At 33.6% G+C, this 20,783-nt stretch overlaps 1 protein-coding gene across 1 annotated transcript in view; it reads right to left on the minus strand.

The window, feature by feature from the left end:
- MMRN1 (multimerin 1) overlaps positions 1-20,783 on the minus strand; it is a 67,672-nt gene that overhangs the window by 25,524 nt on the left and 21,365 nt on the right. Inside the window, exons 3-6 of the mRNA XM_058429699.1 lie at positions 19,011-19,130; positions 16,363-16,469; positions 5,157-5,264; positions 464-637 (exon numbers count right to left, since the gene is read on the minus strand). Of these exons, the coding sequence (XP_058285682.1) occupies positions 464-637; positions 5,157-5,264; positions 16,363-16,469; positions 19,011-19,130 (509 nt within the window). The remainder of the gene's footprint in view (positions 1-463; positions 638-5,156; positions 5,265-16,362; positions 16,470-19,010; positions 19,131-20,783) is intronic.

Raw genomic sequence — 20,783 nt, forward strand, 5'->3', positions numbered from 1 at the left:
GGAGCTTGCAGTGAGCCGAGATTGCGCCACTGCACTCCAGCCTGGGCGACAGAGCGAGACTCCGTCTCAAAAAAAAAAAAAAAAAAAAAAAAAATAGTATTGAGACAACCATGCAACTAGCTGTCTTGATCCCCTGCGTCTTTATTCTTGAAGTAGATAACACAATGGAAGTAAATTAATGTGACTCACTTTAACTAAAAACGAATATGTTAGGCTATAGTTAGAGACATCATGTTTATCAACCAAATGGAATATTCAAAGACTTCAGTATATATAATAAAATGTAGATATTTCAAATTATTTCAGAATTTTAGTGAATTTATATCTCATTCAAAAAATATCTTTCTTAGGTTTCCATACCACCCAAACTAAAGCAAAGATCCCAAAGTGATGTAACAAAAGAAAAATGAATCATTTGCTTTCTGTGTTACTGAATGAATATTTTATTTTATTTTATTTTTACCTTTTAGAAGAGATTGAAATTCTCTGCTTTTATCTTCACTGACTTTTCCTTCTAGGGAGGAGTAAGTGTTCCTTACATCATTCACAGTCAAAGAAATATTGTCAATCTTCTTCTGCAGAAGAGTCAGTGTCATTGCCTGGTAGTTCACCTGGTCAGTCATTTTTTGCATCACTTCTGCATAAAGAGAAAATTGAGACCATTAAAAAGTATATTTTGACCCATAGTTGGTATCATACTGAATGGAGAAAAACTAAAACCCTTTCTTCTATGATCTGGAGCACAACAAAGATGCTCACTTTCACCACTATTTTTCAACAAAGCACTAGAAGCTCTAGCTAGAGCTATCAGACAAGATAAAGAAATAAAGGGCATTCAAATTAGAAAGGAAGGGGTCAAATTATCCTTGTCTGCAGATGATATGACCTTATATTTGGAAAAACCTGAAGACTCCACCAAAAAACTATTAGAATGGATAAATGAATTCAGTAAAATTGCAGGATACAAAACCAACATACGAAATTCAGTAGCATTTTTATATGCCAGCAGTGAGTAATCTGAGAAAGAAAAAAAGTAATCTCATTTACAATAGCCACACACAAAGTTAAATACATAAGAATTCCATTAACCAAAGAAGTGGAAGGTGACTATAATGAAAACTATAAAACACTAATGAAAGAAATTGAAGATACACCATGTTCATGGATTGGAAGAATAAATATTGTTAAAATGTCCATACTATCCAAAGCAACCTACAGATTCAATGCAATCCCTATCAAAACACTAATGACATTCTTCACAGAAATACAAAAAAAAATCCTAAAATTTATATGGAACAACAAAAGACCCAGAATAACAAAAGCTTACCTAAGCAAAAAGAACAACTGAAGGAACAACTGGAGGAATCATACTACCTGACTTCAAATTACAACACAGAGCTATAGTCACCAAAACAGCATGGTACTGGCATAAAAATAGACAAATAGACCAATGGAATAGATTAGAGAACCCAGAAACAAATCCACGTATCTACAGTGAGTTCATTTTCAACAAAGTTGCAAAGAACATACACCAGGGAAAAGACAGTCTCTTTAATAAATGGTGCTGGGGAAATTGGATGTCCACATGCAGAATAATGACTCTAGACTTCTATCTCTTACTATGCACAAAAATCAAATAAAAAAGGATTAGCTCTTTAAGTCTAAGACCTCAAAACATGAAACTACTACAAGAAAACATTGGAGAAAGTCTCTAGGACATTGGTCTGGGCAAAAATTTCTTGAGTAATACCCCACAACCACAGACACTCAAAGCAAAAATGGACAGATGGGATCACATCAAGTTAAAAAGCTTCTGCACAGCAAAAGAAACAACCAACAAAGTCAAGACACAACCCACGGAATGAGAGAAAAATCTTTGCAAACCACCCATCTGACAAGGGACTAATAATCAAAATATATAAGAAGGTCAAACAAGCCTATAGGAAAACATCTGATAATCCAATCGAAACAGGGCAAAAGATTTGAATAGACATTTTTCAAAAGAAGATATATAAATGGCAAACAGGCATATAAAAAGGTGCTTAACATAACTGATCATCAGAGAAACTCACACCAAAACTACTATGCGATATCATCTCACCTCAGTTAAAATGGCTTATATCCAAAAGACAAGAAATAACAAATGCTGGCAAGGATATGGAGAAAAGGGAACCCCCATACCCTGTTGGTAGGAATGTTAAGTTAGTACAACCACTATGGAGAACAGTTTGGAGGTTCCTCAAAAACTAAAAACAGAGCTACCATATGATCTAGCAATCCCACTTCTAGGTATAACACACAAAAGAAAGGAAATCAGTATGCCCAAGAAGTATCTGCACTCCCATGTATATTGCCAGCACTATTCACAATAGCCAAGATATGGAAGAAACATACATGACCAACAGATGAATGGATAAAGAAAATGTGGTATATATACACAATGGAGTATTATTCAGCCATAAAAAACAAAGCAACAACATAGATGGAACTGGAGATCATTATGCTAAGGGAAATAAGCCAGGAACAGAAAGACAAACATTGCGTGTTCTCATATATTTGTGGGATCTAAACATCAAAACAATTGAAGTCAAGGAGATAGAGAGTACAAGGATGGTTATCAGAGGATGGGAAGGATAATGGCTGATTGGAGTGAGGTGGGGATGGTTCACCTCCCAGGTTCAAGCAATTCCCCTGCCTCAGCCTTCCGAGTAGCTGGGACTACAGGTGCATGCTACCCACGTGTGGCTAATTTTTTTTATTTGAGTAGAGACAGGGTTTTGCCATGTTGGCCAGGATGTTCTTGATCTCCTGACCTCGTGATCCACCCGCCTTGGCCTCCCAAAGTGTTGGGATTACAGGCGTGAGCCACCGTGCCCAGCCTAAAACCACTTAAATTTTTAATTAAAAATTAAATATATATATATATATTTTTAAAAATATATAAATAAAAATTTGTTTTTTATTTGGGTATAAAAAAATTGTTAGAGGCTGGGGCACAGTGGCTCACGGCTGTAGTCCCAGCACTTTGGGAGGCTGAGGCAGGTGGACTGCTTTGGCCCAGAGATTCAAGACTAGCCTGGGCAACATGGCTAAACCTCATCTCTACAAAAAAAAAAAAAAAAAAATTAACCAGGCATGGTGGCACGTGCCTATATTCCCAGCTGCTTGGGCACCTGAGGCAGGAGGATTGGTTGAGCTCTGGAGATGGAGGCTGCAGTGATGCGTGATCACTCCACTGCACTCCTGCCTGGGTGCAGACCCTGTCTCTAAAAAAAATAAATAAATAAATAATAAAAAAGAATAGCAAAAGAAAGAATGAATAAGATCTACTATTTAATAGCACAATGTGGTGACTATAGTCAACAATAATTTAATTGTACATTTTAAAATAACTAAGAGAATATAGCTGGATTGTTTGTAACTGAAAGGATAAATGCTTGAGAGGATGGATACCTCATTCTCCATTATGTGATTATTACACATTGTGTACCTGTATCAAAACAATATATACACCTACTATGTACCCACCAAAAATTGAAAGTTAAATATATATATTGAAAAACACTTAATTTTTTATTTTTTATTTTTGAGACAGTCTTGCTCTGTCACCAGGCTGCAGTGCAGTGGCATGATCTTGGCTTACTGCAACCTCTGCCTCCCAGGTTCAAGCGATTCTCCTGCCTCAGCCTCCCAAGTAGCTAGGATTACAGGCACACACCACCACGCTAGACTAATTTTTTTTTATTTTAGTAGAGATGGGATTTCACCATAAAGGCCAGGATGTTTTCGATCTTCTGACCTCGTGATCCACCCGCCTCGGCTTCCCAAATTGCTGGGATTATAGGCATGAGCCACTGTGCCCGGCCTAAAACCACTTAAATTTTTAATTAAAAATTAAATATATATATATTTAAAAATCACTTAAATTTCATGATAGGTTTGAAGGTAATTCAAATAAACTATATTTGCATGAATACATTTGAAAATACAAGACTATATTCATTTAGCAAATGGCAACTTGAATGTTAAGACTAAGTGTAGAAATTTGTAAAGAGTAGTATAATAGCTTAGATTTCTAAAATGTTTTAACTTTTCCCAGAATTTTCAGTGTTTTAAAAAAATTATTTCAAAGAGTTACTGTTACACTCTCAAAAAGAAACAAAGGGGCAGAAAACCAAAATAACTTGCTCTCAGTTACAGAGCTGGTGGCTCATCTTCTGCTTCCAAATTCAATACCTCAGCATTAAAAATATGCAGCTATATCTATGTATGTAGTTGTAGCTATGTTCTGAGAATTTTATTGTTTACTGAGGTATTCGTTAATCAAAGATAAAGAGACTTATAATTTAGTTTGAATCACTTTATATAGCAATAATACTGTCTATCCCTTTACACATGTATTGCAGTAATTCAAGAATATTATGGTCTTTTATAAAGATACTGAATTTCAATCCCTTAAAAAACTACAACACCATTGTTAGGGGATATTCAGCTGCATTCTTAAAGACAGCCCTTTAAGTCACATTTCTTAATTGAGTGGCTTGTTTTGTATGACTAGATCCATGCCAAACACAGTGAATATATATTTTTAGCAGCAACCAACCTTATGTTTGTAAGAGCTAAAGTTTAGCCTAAAAGAAATGGCAAAACTGATTAGAAAGATGGAAAAATATGTGACATGCCAACTTTGGATCAGCAGGAGGTTCTTGTTGATTCTTAGTCATAATCCCGTTTCTTAGGGATCAGTACCCATTAAACGATCTCTTATCAGTGAATGGAAAAGAGCCTTCTTAGATTCCTTAGAAGAATAAGTTGTTCCTTCCATGTCAAGGGTCTTCCATAATGGCACTCTTTGGAGATCAAAAGTTTGGTCTTATTTTGGAAACCTGTGGTTTCCTTACAACCTAGTATCACAGCATTTTTATTCCTTCTGTGTTTGCACACAAAGCTTCTATAATTATACATGATCTTTTCAGTACCTATTAGAGCTTATCCACAATTTCTCCCAACATCCAGCACCAGTAGAAAAGGACTGAGAAGTATGCTAATGTGTCACCATCAATCATTTGACAACTCAGAGATTTCTTGCTTGGAAGTTGTAATAAATAGCATTGACAATAATTGGGTTAGAGATTATAGTAATTACAATCTATGACCTGGGTCACCACAGCCTTGCTGCTGCTGCTGCTGCTCAGCTACTCCTCTGCCAACAGCTGTATGACTTTCAGCCTGGTTGCTGTGTATCAAATGTTGCTCTTCCTGGGCTAGAAGGAAGCAGAAAGAGAAGAGAGACAGTTAAGCTCTGGGACAGCCTCATTTTTTCCAGTCCTGAACAATAATGTGGCTGACATTCATTTTCCCGTGTACTGAAGCATGATGGTCAGGGATGATTGCAGAGAAAGCTGCTCCGCCCCCAACCATAGGGCAATGCGACACCACATTGGAGTGGGAAATGCAGGACTCTAATTCTGCTTGGATAAAAAATAAAATTATTCAGGCCTCCTTTCCGTGAAAATGGATGGTAGTTTGGAGGAGCTGTGTAAACTAGCAGATGTAAACTGCCTGCATAATTGAGGGGATTTTTAAATCCTCTGTGTTAAAAGCTATAGCAGTCTTATAAGTAGACTGCCACAAAGGCTGATTGTTTAACAAGGCAATTTCCAACTGGTGTCTACTTGGAAAAAAGGGAGAGCTACAGGTTCCTTACTAAAATAAAAATAGCTATTTCATTAATAGTGCCACTTAAATGGATTGTTTCCAGATTTTGATAGTCTCAAACTGGACTAAAAATAAAAGTAAACGATTGCAGGCACATTTCGAGCAAATCAACTGGTAAAGTCAGTGAAATTTCATTAAATAGAAATTCTTGTAAAATAAATCTACTCTATTGAAGAATTTAACATGAATCAAGTAATATTTTAAATGGCAAGTAATATTTCCCATGAATCAAATAATATTTTAAATGGCAATATAGTTTTTCACTGGGGAAAACAACTTAGAGAAATAATCTATTTAAAATATTGAGTACAGGCCAGGTGCAGCAGCTCACGCCTGTAATCCCAGCACTTTGGGAGGCCGAGGCAGGCGGATCACTTGAGGTCGGAGCTCAAGACCAGCCTGGCCAACATAGTGAAAGCTCATCTTTACTAAAAATACAAAAATTAGTCAGATGTGGTGGCTCGGGTGCCTGTAATTCCAGCTACTTGGGAGGCTGAGGCAGGAGAATCGATTGAACCCGGGAGGCGGCGGTTGCAGTGAGCCGAGATGGCACCACTGCACTCCAGCTGGGGGATGGAGCAAGACTCTGCCAATCAATCAATCAATAAATAATTAAAATAAAATAAAATAAAATATTGAGAACATCAAATAATATGGCTTTAATTTACAGATTTCTGACAAACAAATTTATCCATTAAAGTCTGCATGACAGACATGAGGAAACAAGTGTTTTGTGTCTAGCTGTGCTTCTTCCCATGTGAATTTATGAACCAATGAAACTCTGCATCTCTGGCACATGTTAATTATGCTCCCTAAGCCATATGTGGCTTTGACTATAATACTTAAGCTTCTCTACTCCACAGGAAGTATATTTGGCATTAATTTGGGTGACTCTCTATTGTTAGATTGAATTTTGCATTGTTTTTCTTCAGGGCATTGAGCTAAATTAATGAATTTCCATTCATGTCCAAGATTTTTGTTTTGATGCTGTTTCTTTTTGATTTTCGTTTCCTCCGCTGTATTCTATAAAGTCCTGTCTAATTGTTGACTTATCTGATGGACAAAGGCAATCTGCAGCTTGGGGAATAGTGTAATTATTTAGGGGATGGAGTGGGTGGGGAAAAGTGTAAATCTTCTTCTAAGACCTAGCGATAAGGTTATTATAGTGTAAGTTTAAATTAATTCATACAGATACAACCATTTAATCATTGCATAAGTTTTTATCACGAGTCCTCCTTAAGCGGTGTAATAAGGCATTTTATTCTGGCAGCTTAAATGTAAATCCGTCCAAGAATATAACTAAGAGAGTAAAGCAGTGGTTCTCAGACTGGGGTCCCTTAATCAGCAGTATGAGCATCACCTGGAAACTTTTGGCGGTAGAACTTCTAGAGCCCCACCTTAGACCTATTAATTTACATACGAATGTTAAGGATACTAACTTATAAGTATTTATAGCAGTAAGAACAGGTGAATTTAACAGGATGAACAATGATCTTTTCATTTATTTGCTGCTTACCTTTTTGGCTAGATCATAGGAACAAAAAGAGCTGGTGCATTTGAAGGTAGTACCATAACTCAGTAGGCTGTGGATACTTTGTTAGGAGGGGAATCATAATTATAGTGAAAGCAAAGATAATATTGTTTTGCTGAATACAAACAAGATTACTATTCGAATTTCCTTTTCTATCATTAACTTTTATTATAACACATATTTCTTTACATCCCTTTAGAATACTGTTTTCTTTTTCCTCATGGATGGAAATCAGAAGTTCCTGTATACTTTGAAACATTAAGTGTCCATGTTCTTTCCACTCCCTCACCTGAGATTCTCATTCAGTAGCTCTATTTTGAGGAATGGGGCAGGTGCGTATTTAAAACAAAAACAAAAACAAAAACCTCTACAGGTGATTTCTATGTATGGCCCTGGTTAGGAACACTAATTTAGAACAAATTGCTAAGCTTTCTATTTCTAAGAGGTAAATTCATTGTTATAATGCAGAAAGTACTAGATATATTAACACTAAAATTGCAATCCAGAAATCGATCTTCATAGACTTTTAAATAGCATTCCTGTTAATAACAAAGGTGTGTGTTGAAGACATGATTTAATAAAGTTTAAGAAATGAAAACCTTGAGTCTCGTACCATTCCGTAAAGAGTAAGTGAAGTGGGATGGGGGTGGAAGGTGCCTTTCACAGCTTCCTGATTTCCTCATGTAGATATTGCCATTCTTTCTATTGTTATAACACAAGATCCCTAAAGAGGCACTGTTAAGCATGGAAGCATATGAAGAGTGTTTGTGCTGCCTTCACAGCAATCAAATCTACAGCCCAATGACAATTTTAGAATGTCTCAGAAATAAAATCGCTTTCCACTCAAAAGCCAGACTGTTGCTCCTTACTCCCATCTAGCAACATTGCACATTCCCCAACTCCATGATTGTGTTTTGCCAGTATGTAGCAATGTGGTCGGCCAATTGTTAAAATATTGAAATATAATAAAGCCACAACTGTTGGCAAATATATAATGCTGAAGTCCAATAACTGACAAGCTGAGTTATACAAATTATAATATTAACTAATTACAAGTTGATCATGGATACATGATAAAGGATGTATTTTGTAGGATATGTGATGAATGGAATTCCTACTGTGGCAACATCTGAAAACTATTTTTCAGAATTAGCATTTTGTTGGGCTGATGTCAGGCAGTGCATAGATTTTGTGAAACAGTCAGTGTTTTAGTAGAATGAACAGTTTATCATTGCTTATGATTTATGTATTTGCTAGAACTTCCAAATCTTTTGATGCTCAATTTATTTTACTTATTAGTATGTGCTAATTGTTCTAAATGCATAGTTATTTGATAATTATGGTCCAGAAGTTTATAGTAAATTATTGAAGACACTGAAGAAGAAACAAAAGTTTAACCAAATTTTAAAAGCCTTTGTTCGTCTTGAGTATGAATTTTTTGAATCTGAGAATAAAACAAAAATTGTATCACTTAGGAACCTAGTCCTAAATTAGGTAATGATACTGTGCCAAACTCAGTCCGGAACATCTTTTAATACGTACAACATCTAAATAATACCAAATAATTATAAAAAATAAATTCAATATAAAATAAATAAGTTACATTTCTGGAATGAAAATCAATTTGATTTTCAATATTGGTAGATTATTATTTCTTGCTAGGTGAATGTTGGATTCAAACAATCCTACAAATTTGTATAATATAGAAATAAAATTATTTTACTCATTTTTCATCATAATGGCATTTACCCATTACGTTAAAGATCATTTGCAACCATGAATCATGAAGAAGAAAATATTTTAAAATGTTATGAAATTAGTCTCATGAAATAAGTATTCCTAATAATAAAAATGTTCAATGAAGTCAATTGAAGTAAAAAACTTAAAAAATACTTTATCAGATAATGTTAATAAAGTGCCCATAAAATAATAAAATATTTAGAAAAAATCAGAATTTTAATTTTTTTTAAATAATAAGAGCATTTAAAAATAATAGAGCATTTTAGAAAAGAAAAATATTATAGAACTTACCTAATACAATAATTCTGATCTAGGAATATCATTGCAAATGAGTTTTATGATACTGCTTTTTGTAAGACAACTTCTTAGAAAACTTAAAAGTCAACTTAATAAAATTTAAAAGTATTATTAATGAAACTTGAACTCTTTCATATGCAAGTATTTTCGTAATTTTCCTAAAATGTAAAAATCAAGAATTTTAAAGCAGTTTTTTTAAAATCTCAGTAAATTAGAAGGGAAAACATCTTTAATACTACATTAGTAATGTAGTAATACATATGAACACTTGAGAAAGGAATTTCCAAAAAATTTGTGTATGTGAAAATTTAATTTTTTAGATAGGTGAAGCCAGTGCAATAATAGTGAAAAAGTAAACCAGGAGTTCCAGGCAAAGTTTTAGATAGACTTCTGTTTTTTAAAAATTTTGGCACTATAAGCTACTGTATTCAAATATTTCTGACTGAAAGTATAATGTGTTATCGAGTAAACACTTGAAATCTTTTCTAGATGAATTTCATATTTACTGCTATATATCAAATAAAGAAGAGACAATAAAAGTAGACGAGAGGGAAAGAGAAAGATGGAAAGAGAGATGGAAAGAAAGAGCACATGCTAAAAATTAAAATAATAAAAATTGGAAGAATATTTGGACTTTAAAGATAGCCTGTGATGTTACAGCTAAAAAGGCATTTTGTAAATTATATCAAGCCCTATGAATTCACTTTTATATAAATTGTGAAATTTAACATTTGGAAAATAGACTTTTTAAAAAAATAACTGATTTTCAGAGATGACACTCTAACAGAAATGCCAATCCTTTTTCAGCTTTATAAGAAAAGAAAATTCCCCTTATTAAACTGGAGATAGTTAAAAAACTGATCAAAGATAGTATAGATATAAAAATTTCATGTATTCTATAAATATACATTTGAAACTTACATATTCTATTTTAAATGAATATGTATTAATTGACATATATAGAGGTATATATACTATTTGAAACAAAAATTAGTAAAAGTCCAATTATATAAGAAAAAGATTTTCTTATAAATTGTTTGAAAATAAAATTTATATGACAAAACTAAAAAAATGCAATAAATATTCCTTGATTTATGCTGCCAGATGAATTTGGCCTAATGACGTTTACAAAGCTCTATAAACTAATTAAATATGATATTTATATAAGAATTTTCATGATTTAGTTAATAATAAAGATAGTAAACATTCAAAAATACACACAGTATTTAAGTGCTGATAAAAATTGAATGCAATCACTTTTTATTCAGGAAAGCCCAATAGATAATTCAGCAGGAGGATAATTTAACTGATGTTAATAGAAATTACAAACTTATTGAGACCTCGTGTCACCCAGTGACTCTAAATCTGATGGGTAAGTCATTAAAGGAGGTTGAGAGAGTTCCCTATATTAAATTACCTCTCTGACAAGGACATCATTTCTCTGGTATCATCCATGGCAAAAGAAAGACGACGCCAATATAATTTGTAGAAATCAATAAATTCCTTAGAAATTATTAGAATGATATGAGTGATTTTTGGTATGATGCATATTACTTGGTCTGTAGTTTTAGACTGTATTATAGACAGTGCTTTAATTTAAGAAAATAAAAAGTAATGCATTCTTAATTTTTGATTGATACACAATATTGACTGTGACTTCTGCCCCTTCCCACCAATCACCATAATCAAGAGGCAGATTGGTTTGGGTGCTCATGATCCTGAAGTGGAGAGACCTCAATACAAATCACAACAGCATTTTACACAGGATTTATTTCCAGGGGTTCAAAATACTTCGGTAAAGCTTTATTATAAATAGTGACATGTTATTTTAAGTTGCATTTTATAATGGAATTTTAATCAGGTCTCTTAATTTTACTTCTTACAAAGTATTACATGCTGCATATTTAATATGAAGATTATAACAATGTTTTACTTAACATCCTTCAAAGACTGGGGAAACAAGAGCAGGGGCTCTCTCTCTCTCTCTCTCTCTCTCTCTCACACACACACACACACACACACACACACACACACACACACACACACGAGGATGTGTGGGGGGATTTTAACTCTTCTAGGATCCTATTTGAGACTTCAGTAGGAGCATGTCATCATGATATAGTTCCGTCTGTGCTACCCAGTCTAGGAAAGATCCTGAATGCTCAAGAAGTAAAAATTTACCTAGGTGAGAGGTAAAGTGTTAAGAATAGAAAGGAAGCAAATGAAGAGCATCAAAGTTTAATTTTCTATTGACCTGAGAGTCAAAAGAATTTGAGATATATATCATTCACGTGATCTTGAAAAATGCTATTACATTAAAAAAGGGAATAGACAGTGATAGGCAGGAGATAATCAATAGATTGAAAATAGTAACCAAAAACATAAGAAAAAACTTTAAAATCAGTGAGAAGAAGGAGAGGAGAGAGTAAATTGGAAAGCTGTCAGAAAGATAAAAATCAAGCAATTGAAAAAGATAAAAAATAAACATACATAGAAGTATCAAGTGAAAACCTAGTTTTCCTCCACACTAAAATTTGGTGATTCATTCCTCAGTATATGAAAATAATATATATAAAATGAGAAAAATTAAGCTTTTTTCATATTTTATAGTTTCAAGATCACTAATTTGAAAGAAAATGTGATTATATTTTTTAGTATTAAATGCCAAAAATTAATGTAATTGTATGTGTGCACATGCATGTTCATAAAGCTTCCCATTTGCTTTTAGCAGTATTGTTAAATTTATTGTTTTTTTTTTTTTCAGGATCTAAGCGAGAAAACTGTACTCCTGAATAAAAGAAACAACTATTAAGCATCACACAAAGATCCTTGAGATCCAATTGTCACATGAATCTCTTTGCTCTGGAATTCATTGGATGGAGTCCCTGCCAAGGCTGTTGAAAACCTGAAATGCCTGTTTTACCAATTCAATAGTTTATGTTATCTTTCCCTACCTCTGTTTGTTGACTGGAGTTCAATACTTGCATTCATCCCAATTTATTACACAGGATTTAACCAGCCACAGCAAAGAGCTGATAGGATCTCTGACAGTGGAGTCAGTTACTCTCCTGTGATAAAGAGCCTCGTTGATTGATGCTCTTTTGTTTTTTCATTTAGCAATCTTTCTGTCTCCCCAAATGTATTCTCTACCACAAGGACTGCCACAGATTCTAGGTTTTCCAAGCAATCTGTCTTTCACATGAGCACAGACCTTTGCTTTGTTCCATACAGGACAGATTTCTAAGTTTCTTTTTCTTGTTCCCTTCTAAGCGATAGGTACAGGGACAGAAGGACATTTATTTCAGTCAACTAAATTTTTAAAGATGTTTGTGCACTTCAGATTTTTTTAAAATGCAATATATTTTTTAAGTTGGATTCCTTTTTGCTTTTCTCCCAGCACAGTTACTCTCTTTTTTTCCCCTTGCAATGGAAGCCCTGACTTTGACGGATCAAGGACTTAGAGAAGCAAGGTCAGCAAGTGTCTACAGTAGGAGCAACAGCTTCCTTATTAGATGCTTTTTTTTTTAATTAGATGGGTTTTATTTGCAAGTTTTTTTTGTTTTCCTTCCAGGCCTTTGAGCCATATGGAGGATGTCATTAATGGCAACTCAGTAATGAGGATGTTTGCTCTCTCTCACTCAGAACCAGAAAACCTTCCTGTGTGGCTTGAGGAGACAGATTTCCAGCTGATCCCTCAATATCAAGTGAATACTTGCGTGGTGAATGTTCGGTGCACATATTAAGCTTTACTGAGATTTACTAGGTAAATTGAAGTAGGCAGTTTGGTGCAACAACCACTTATAGTACACAGTGTTCTTCACTAAATGCATCATAATTTTATTGTGAAAGATGCTTAGAGGAGGTAATGTTCTTTCTCAAAGAAGAAAGCATTTGCTACTGCTGGGAAGAACTAGATATGCAAAACTACAGGGAATGCATTTTAAAAAACTCCTGCCGGAGAAGCCCCATATTCAAACATTGGTTACGGTAGCTCTTATATAATTTATTGCATGATTTCACAGCATTTGTAAAACCAAATATTTTTTATGTATTCATAACATATGGTAGGGGCCAGTTTATTTCAGCACTTGTACATGCTCGCATTTTGTCAGCATTCATAATATCTGCAGTACAAAACAGAATGTTATAAGATACCTTTTTCCTATAAAGGATCTGATGATTAAAGCCACTGGATTTTTAAAAACAGATTTGCAAACAAGTTTTCTTCATCCTCTGTAATCTAACACTATTTGTATTTAAATCATTGCCCTTTGTGTCGTTAAAGCAAGTCATACTTTCCTTGTTCCACTTCAGAATATTTTAGAGACATCTACTGGAAAAGAGCATTATTGCAAATTTTATAAAACAGGTTTAAGTGTATGTTACTGCTGACTTTTTGAAAAGTATCTTGAATACCATATCACAAAATTAGGTCCTTTCTAAAGGCAAAACCCTTGTGCAAACTGTCTTTGATGACTCACTCCTCATTATGTACAAATACATATATATTTGAAATGAGAAAATGACATAACAAATGTAAAACATATCAGAACTATTACTTTGATGTTGGACTTAATGCTCCCTTTTTCCCCCAATAAAGTTCTGTTCATTTAGATTTTTAAAAATTGGTTTCCTTTTGATAATATGATGAATATTTTTATAAGGTAATCTAAAACTGTGGCTACCAGTATTTTGATTATCTGAGTTGCCGCTAAAGTACATGTGTAGCAGATTAGCATATTGTGGAATAAAGAGAGAATCGCCATGTATTCTGAGTCACCACATCTCTTTCTAACAGCTTCGAGATGGATCCACATCCCCAAAGAAATAGAAAAAAGGGTATAAAAGAAAGAAATGGAAAGAAGGGTACAAAAGTGGAGGAGAAGAAGTAAAAAAGAGTACAATTGCCAAGAGCTCCAATTTATTCCTGAACTGGCGATACTTCCTGCATATTTAGAAGATCTTCCTACTGCAATTTGGTTAGCTATTAGCGAAAATGTGCAAATATCCCCCCAGGAGAGATATAATGAAGGTTCAAGGGACAAAGGGACACAGTAGTTCCTAATACAACCAGTGCATCTATTGCACTAAGAAAATTCAGCCATTGAAAATACAACTGCACTAAAAGTGAAAAGTAGAATGGTCAAAGTATAGTAGAGAGCAATAGGAGGCTCTTTTGGAATCAAAGCTGTATTAGAATTGGTTGTATGACAATATGACACAATATGCATATCTGCCATTGGAACATTATTCCCACTGTAGATTTCCATAGAAAAGAGGCCTTTCAATAACAGTTTAATCAGCAGATACCTGAATTATGAGTGGTTCCAGTCACACTATTATGACAGAAGGTCGTAATCAGAACTGTTCTGGGACATTTTTGATGCTGGAAATTAACACAATGATTTGTAAATCTAGTATAAAACCTATCCACAGGTTGCTTCTAATTAGGATATAAGGTGTCATTAGACAATCCCTAAACTACTTGAATTCATAACTATTTCATATCATACTTTGAAAAATGAGAGTGGCAGGACACAGTCTATATTTGAAACTGTCAGCTAGTCTTTGTCTCTTCTGTCTATATTTACAGTGATGTTCTGGTATTTTTTCTTCCTACATGTATGTAGTCCACCATAGTGATAAAGAATTGATTCCTAAGTATAAAAGGTTGAAGCACGGAGCAATAACACTCTCATCAACTAGAGTCCATGACATTATTTCATCTGTAGACTTTTTCCCTGCCACGTGTCTACTAATAGGATGTGTAATAACATCCTAAATTTCTAGAAATGTGCTCTGCAAACAAACACTTGAATCATCAAGAAATAATGATGGAATTAATAATCTCATGATACCCTTCTTTGTAGAAGAAGAGAAATACAGATTTCAGAAACAGAATTCTAAATATTATCCAGAACTTTTAACAGTTCACCAACTCTAGACACAAATACGTTTTACCACTGTGAGTATGTTTGTGTACTTCATGGAAATCAGAAATCGGGGCCATATTTGGGTCTTTTTAAAATATGCTAAATTCCTTATTTCCAAATATTTTCAGCATAGATTATATTTTATTTAAAAGTTTATTTTACCTGGTTATAAATGTAGTGCATATTCATTCTATAGTCTGAAAATAAATTGAATTTTTGTAACATCTTTGAAATTCAGGCCAGACCCAGAACAAATAGCATTATGGTGAAATTTGCCTGCAGATTCTCATTGTATAGGCTAGTAAAACCATAAATAATATCCCTAACTAAAATGCAGGATTCCTGGAGCTTTTGTATTATAATTTTCTTTTTCTTAATGTGAGTCATAACGGTTTCTCCACACTTATATTAATTTTTAATCACAGTCTCTTACACTGTTGATTGAATTCCCCACCACTGCTAATGGCCTTTCTTATAATATTCATTCATTTAAAATATGTATGCTGATGCCATATCTTATTTTTCAAAGGAAACCTGTTTAAAGCCAAAAGCAAAATAATAGTCACATGGATACTAGGCCACAGTGGGTTACCATGTGTTTGATCAGCCTTGCCACCAGAAAGTCCTTAAAACCTCAGTTGAAAAAAAGAATAGTTCCATTAGAATTTTGAAAAAGAGAGAATTATTCAGGACATAATTTGTATGTCCTTTAATACTAAATTCCATTCATATGCACATTATTTCAAATAACTGAACTGGAACAAAATTAGAGGGTAGTCTTGTTTTTATATTGAGTCGCTTCTAATAACACTTTATTTAAAAACTGAAAATTAGCATTCCTGATATTTTAATAAGGCACGCCTCTATAGCTTGTTGTTAAGAATAAGTAAGATCTTTCATCAGATTTCCATTTGCTCATCATACAAATCCAACATAAAAATGAGGGGAGAAATTAAAGAATAGCTTATGAGACTTCAGAGTGTTAAAAAAGCTACCAAGTTAGAAAGCTTAGAAAGTATAACAGTCCTAGGAATTTGGCTACATGTTAATTTACCTTGGTTCAAAAGGGGAAATGCTATTCTTTTCTTCAATAGAATCAGTTTCTTATTGTTCAGAATTGTGATTATTAATATTAGAGTGTACCTCTTAGTTGACATTTCGGTCCACTGTATCCAGGACAGCACCTCCAATCCAATGAGGTGACAATTTTATGTTGCATCCTGTAGACAGGACTGGATATCTTCTGAGATCTAGAGAGTTGAGCAGTTGGGGGGAAATTGATTATTTGTTTCACATTAAATTATCAGTTGGAATAATAAATGTAAAGTTTTTGGGGCAATGCCTACAATATAACAAGCATTTATTTAGTATTAGCTGTTATAATCATAATATTCATCATCAATATGATTGCCTAACTTAGGTTTCTTTCAATATATTACAAAAAGCATTAGTAGTTATGGTATTTGGTATTTTAAATTGATACCTGTCATTGACTTTCTAAAAATATTATAGCTTTTCTCTTGATAATACTTCTAGCTAAATCAATGTTAAAACTTATTTTCATTCCAATTTTAAAGTTATATGGAGATAATTTATTCTACTTCGATTCATATTATTTCCTATATTGTTATAATTAAAAAGATCTGTATTTCCTCCAGATCAGTATCAAACAACTTGAAACAAATTGGATATTCATGATCTAACTGAAATTATGATAACCACTATCATTTTCCCATTGAATTTTTCATCTTCAAAGTTTTGAAATTATACTACCTACTATTTTTGTCATATAGTATTTCTCTGAGAGAGAGAGAGAAGGACAGAGAGAGAGAAGGGAAGTAATATGAGGAAATTTTATTTCTAAGATGAAACCATAGAACAGCAGAAAAGAAATAAGGAAACTATAGCAGTTCAACACAACAAACAATATAATTAGTGACTGCTACTAAATTGTGAGCTCTGTGTGTGTGTAAATGTAAGTAATAAGTACAATTTGGCCATATTAGTCTTACCCATGTGACTTTAATATTTAGCTGCTATTTATCAAATGGGTCTGTAAAACGGATACATACTATCTTGCTTAATTTTCATTTTAGTTTATGATGAAGGCATTATTATTGTCCTGATTTGCTGATGAGGAACCCAAAGAACAGAGAGATGAAATAACTCGCTCAAAGTCCCATATCTAAAAGGGGTAGAGCTGTGATGTTAGCCCATGTCATGTGGGCTAGCCTCCCATGTCATTATCCTGGAGTTTGCCACGTACAACGATATGGAGACAACAGTCATCCACATGGGCAAACCCTGAACATGTGGAGCAATAGCATTATAACAGACTGGACTTCAGGGACTTGGGTTTCAGTTTCTGCTATAACATGACAGGTAACCGAGTATGTCTGAGTCTATTTGTCAGTTGCAAAATGAGCTACAAGATCCTTTCCATCTATAAAAGCATGCTAATCATTTACCCTCATTGATTTCAATAAATCATTCTGTCTAGTGAAATATCATCTGCAGTCCCATAGTTAAAGCTAAGTAGGAAGCAAAGCAATTTGGAAAGGGACTGTATACAGAGTTTGTAAGGATGAACTCAAGCAGTTAGTTGAACTATTGCTGGGGCAAACTGAATATCTGTTGCATGTAGCTCAGACATAATAAAACAAAAAGTAGCAATTATGAATGACATGAGTATTAAAAATAGCGAATGAATGGACCCACTCAGAAGGCATAAAAAAGATAAGATTCGAGAATAAAGATAAATACTTCTGGTTTGTTTAAAGAAAAGAAAAGAAATCAAAAGAGCTCACCTTGAATCCAGAAGGGCAGTATGCTAGGGGCTACTGTGGTAAAGTTTTCATTACTAAAGAATTAGCAATGCATTCTTTGTGTCTCGTATTGGCAAGGAAATTGTCACAAAGGGAGAAAGGGCTGAAAACAGAACTAGAGTTCTGCTCTCCCAAATCCCCAAGATGTGCTTAGCTCCCTGGACCATGAACCTTAGCTATTCCTCAAGGGACTAAGAAACACCTTGATTTTATGTATCCTTATTGTGCACTGTTCCAGATTGCCATGTGTCAGATTCATTGCCTGAGTTATTTGTATGCCAATTTGCATAACATTAGCTATCATGGCCTGGATAACAATTTAAGTTTTTATTGCAGGCTCTTTGGAAACACCCCCAGCTGAGCTACTGTGACTACATGAATTCAGAGAATTTATCAATTACTCAGCCCCATCTTTTAGGACAACAACATAGACTTTTTAAAAAAATGATAATCAAATGACATGGCTAATTACAATAGATACAAGAAGAAAAGCTTCACTTAGCTGCTTTACCATGCATAATTGTAACTAGAAGCTCTCCTAATTTTAGAATATGAACCAAGTTATAAACTTCTTTCTGACCTACCATGAAGAGAAAATAATAAATCTTCAAAATTGTGCATGAAATTCATAAGCAATTAAAGGACAGGATTGTTGACCAGATATAGAGTAAAAGTAATAGTGATAGTAAAAATAGAAATAAGCATGAGAATTAACATTTATTGAATGCTCACAAAGCACAAGGCACTAGGCTAAATATATTATTGCATTATCTCAAATGATTCTAAAAATGACCATATGAGGCAAATGTTATTAGTGTCTGCATTTTCACTTACTAAAGCATAATGTGACTACCATCCCCTGACCCTACTATGTATTACGTACCTTGGATTAATAACATTATATATTCCCAGCTATAATTTATTATGGTGCAAAAACAGTGGCTATTTTCAAGAAATATTACATACCTCTGAGGACAGGATCCACCGGTCCAGCCACAAGGTCCTCTCCCACCTGGGACGTAAGTGACCTGGTTGTCCAATATCACTGTGGGAGATAACCTGGTATGTACATAAGCACACCAATTCCTAAAGAAGATCATAATTGTTAGGGAAAAAACTGTTGCCAAAAAGAATTCTTTTCATCAAAATTATTTTCACAGACAAACATCTATTTTTGCCATACTATAGATCAGAAACCTTGTAAGACTGCTATTTAGCTTTAAAATATTTAAATATAAGAGAAAATAACTTATTACTGTATTGCTGTACTCAGGGACTATAAGGAAACACTAACAAGATCAAAATAAAGAGAAGAATAAATCAAAGCTAAAATGAGAAAACTGCAGAGTTTAGCCATAAGATAAATCAAAATGCAAGGATGCTTTTGTAGCAAATATTAATATTAGTACTGAGATAAAAAACTCAGATCCAGGTCCATTACTTTAAATTATGTGCAGTAAAACATAAGTAAATAAGTAAATAAATGGTTTAAAAATCAAAAAAGAAGAGAAAGAACTGTTATTAGCTGCAGTGGATATGATTGTAACCAAACAAAATACAAAATGGTCTAGATGCAGATTATTATAATTAAAAAGACAATTCAGCAATGTAGTCAAATATAAATGTTTATGAGTTAATACAAGATTAATTTATATTAATTCAACCACAAAGTTAAGATCAGCTACATTTCTCTGTACCAACAACAAATTCAAAAAGACACTATTAACAATAGCAAAAAATAACAAGAATAATGTACCTAAGAATAAATTCAGCAAAAGAAGTGCTGAATTTAATATGTAAAAATTTTAAACTTTATTGAAAAGCTTTAAAGAAAAAGCCAATGAATCATGTTAATTAATGGGAAACCCAATGCAAATACGTCAATTTTCCTCAAATTAATCTTCAAATTCTATGAATTTTCACAATAAATCTTAGCTTGACATAAGGAGTTAAATGAGCTTATTCTATAATTTTTCATATAATAAACTAAAAACATAAATTTCAGAGAATTTTGTCCCCGGCTATATCAACTATCAGATTTACCTTTTTATGGCAAAAATTATAAATCTGGACAAGATGTATAAAGCAATGGTTTTCAGATGTTGGGCAGTAGACAATGCAGTGATATGATTCTTGAGGGAAAATATGTGATGTTAGCTCCACATTCAATCTAGTTTTGTGCCTGGGAACAATTTTCAAACTGCATCACAGAAGGATGGATTCCAGAAAAGACACCAAGTAAAGAAAACAGAGATCTGAGTTTGGGGATACCAGGATGGTTAAAAAATGTGTTAAAGATTAATAAAATGAGGGGGCCAGACAGAAATATCATTTTAAAAGTCAATATAGGGGTGCCCTTGAATCTTGGACTGACTATTATTTTGTGCTTGCAAACAACAAAATCCAGACACATAACATAGCATCCACAATGCCCAGCATGAAAAGCAAACAAAACTAAATATGAGAAAAAGCAGCAAAATAGGACCAGTATATGGAGTAAAAATCCAGTAAATAGAAAAAACAAAACAAAACAGGGATGACATAGATGTTGGAATTAGCAACCCATGACTTTAAAACAATTAACCATTAAATAGAATGAGAAGTATATAATATGTGAATTAAAAATGGACTGGATGTGCTTAACAGAAGTTTGGACACTTTAGAAAGTAAGACCAATAAACTCGAAGACAAGGAATAGAAACCAGCCAAACTGAAGTACAAAGAAAAAAATTCAAAAAC

The sequence above is a fragment of the Hylobates moloch genome, unplaced genomic scaffold (assembly GCF_009828535.3).
Source record: "Hylobates moloch isolate HMO894 unplaced genomic scaffold, HMol_V3 SCAFFOLD_2, whole genome shotgun sequence".
In the NCBI taxonomy this organism is placed as follows: Eukaryota; Metazoa; Chordata; class Mammalia; order Primates; family Hylobatidae; genus Hylobates; species Hylobates moloch.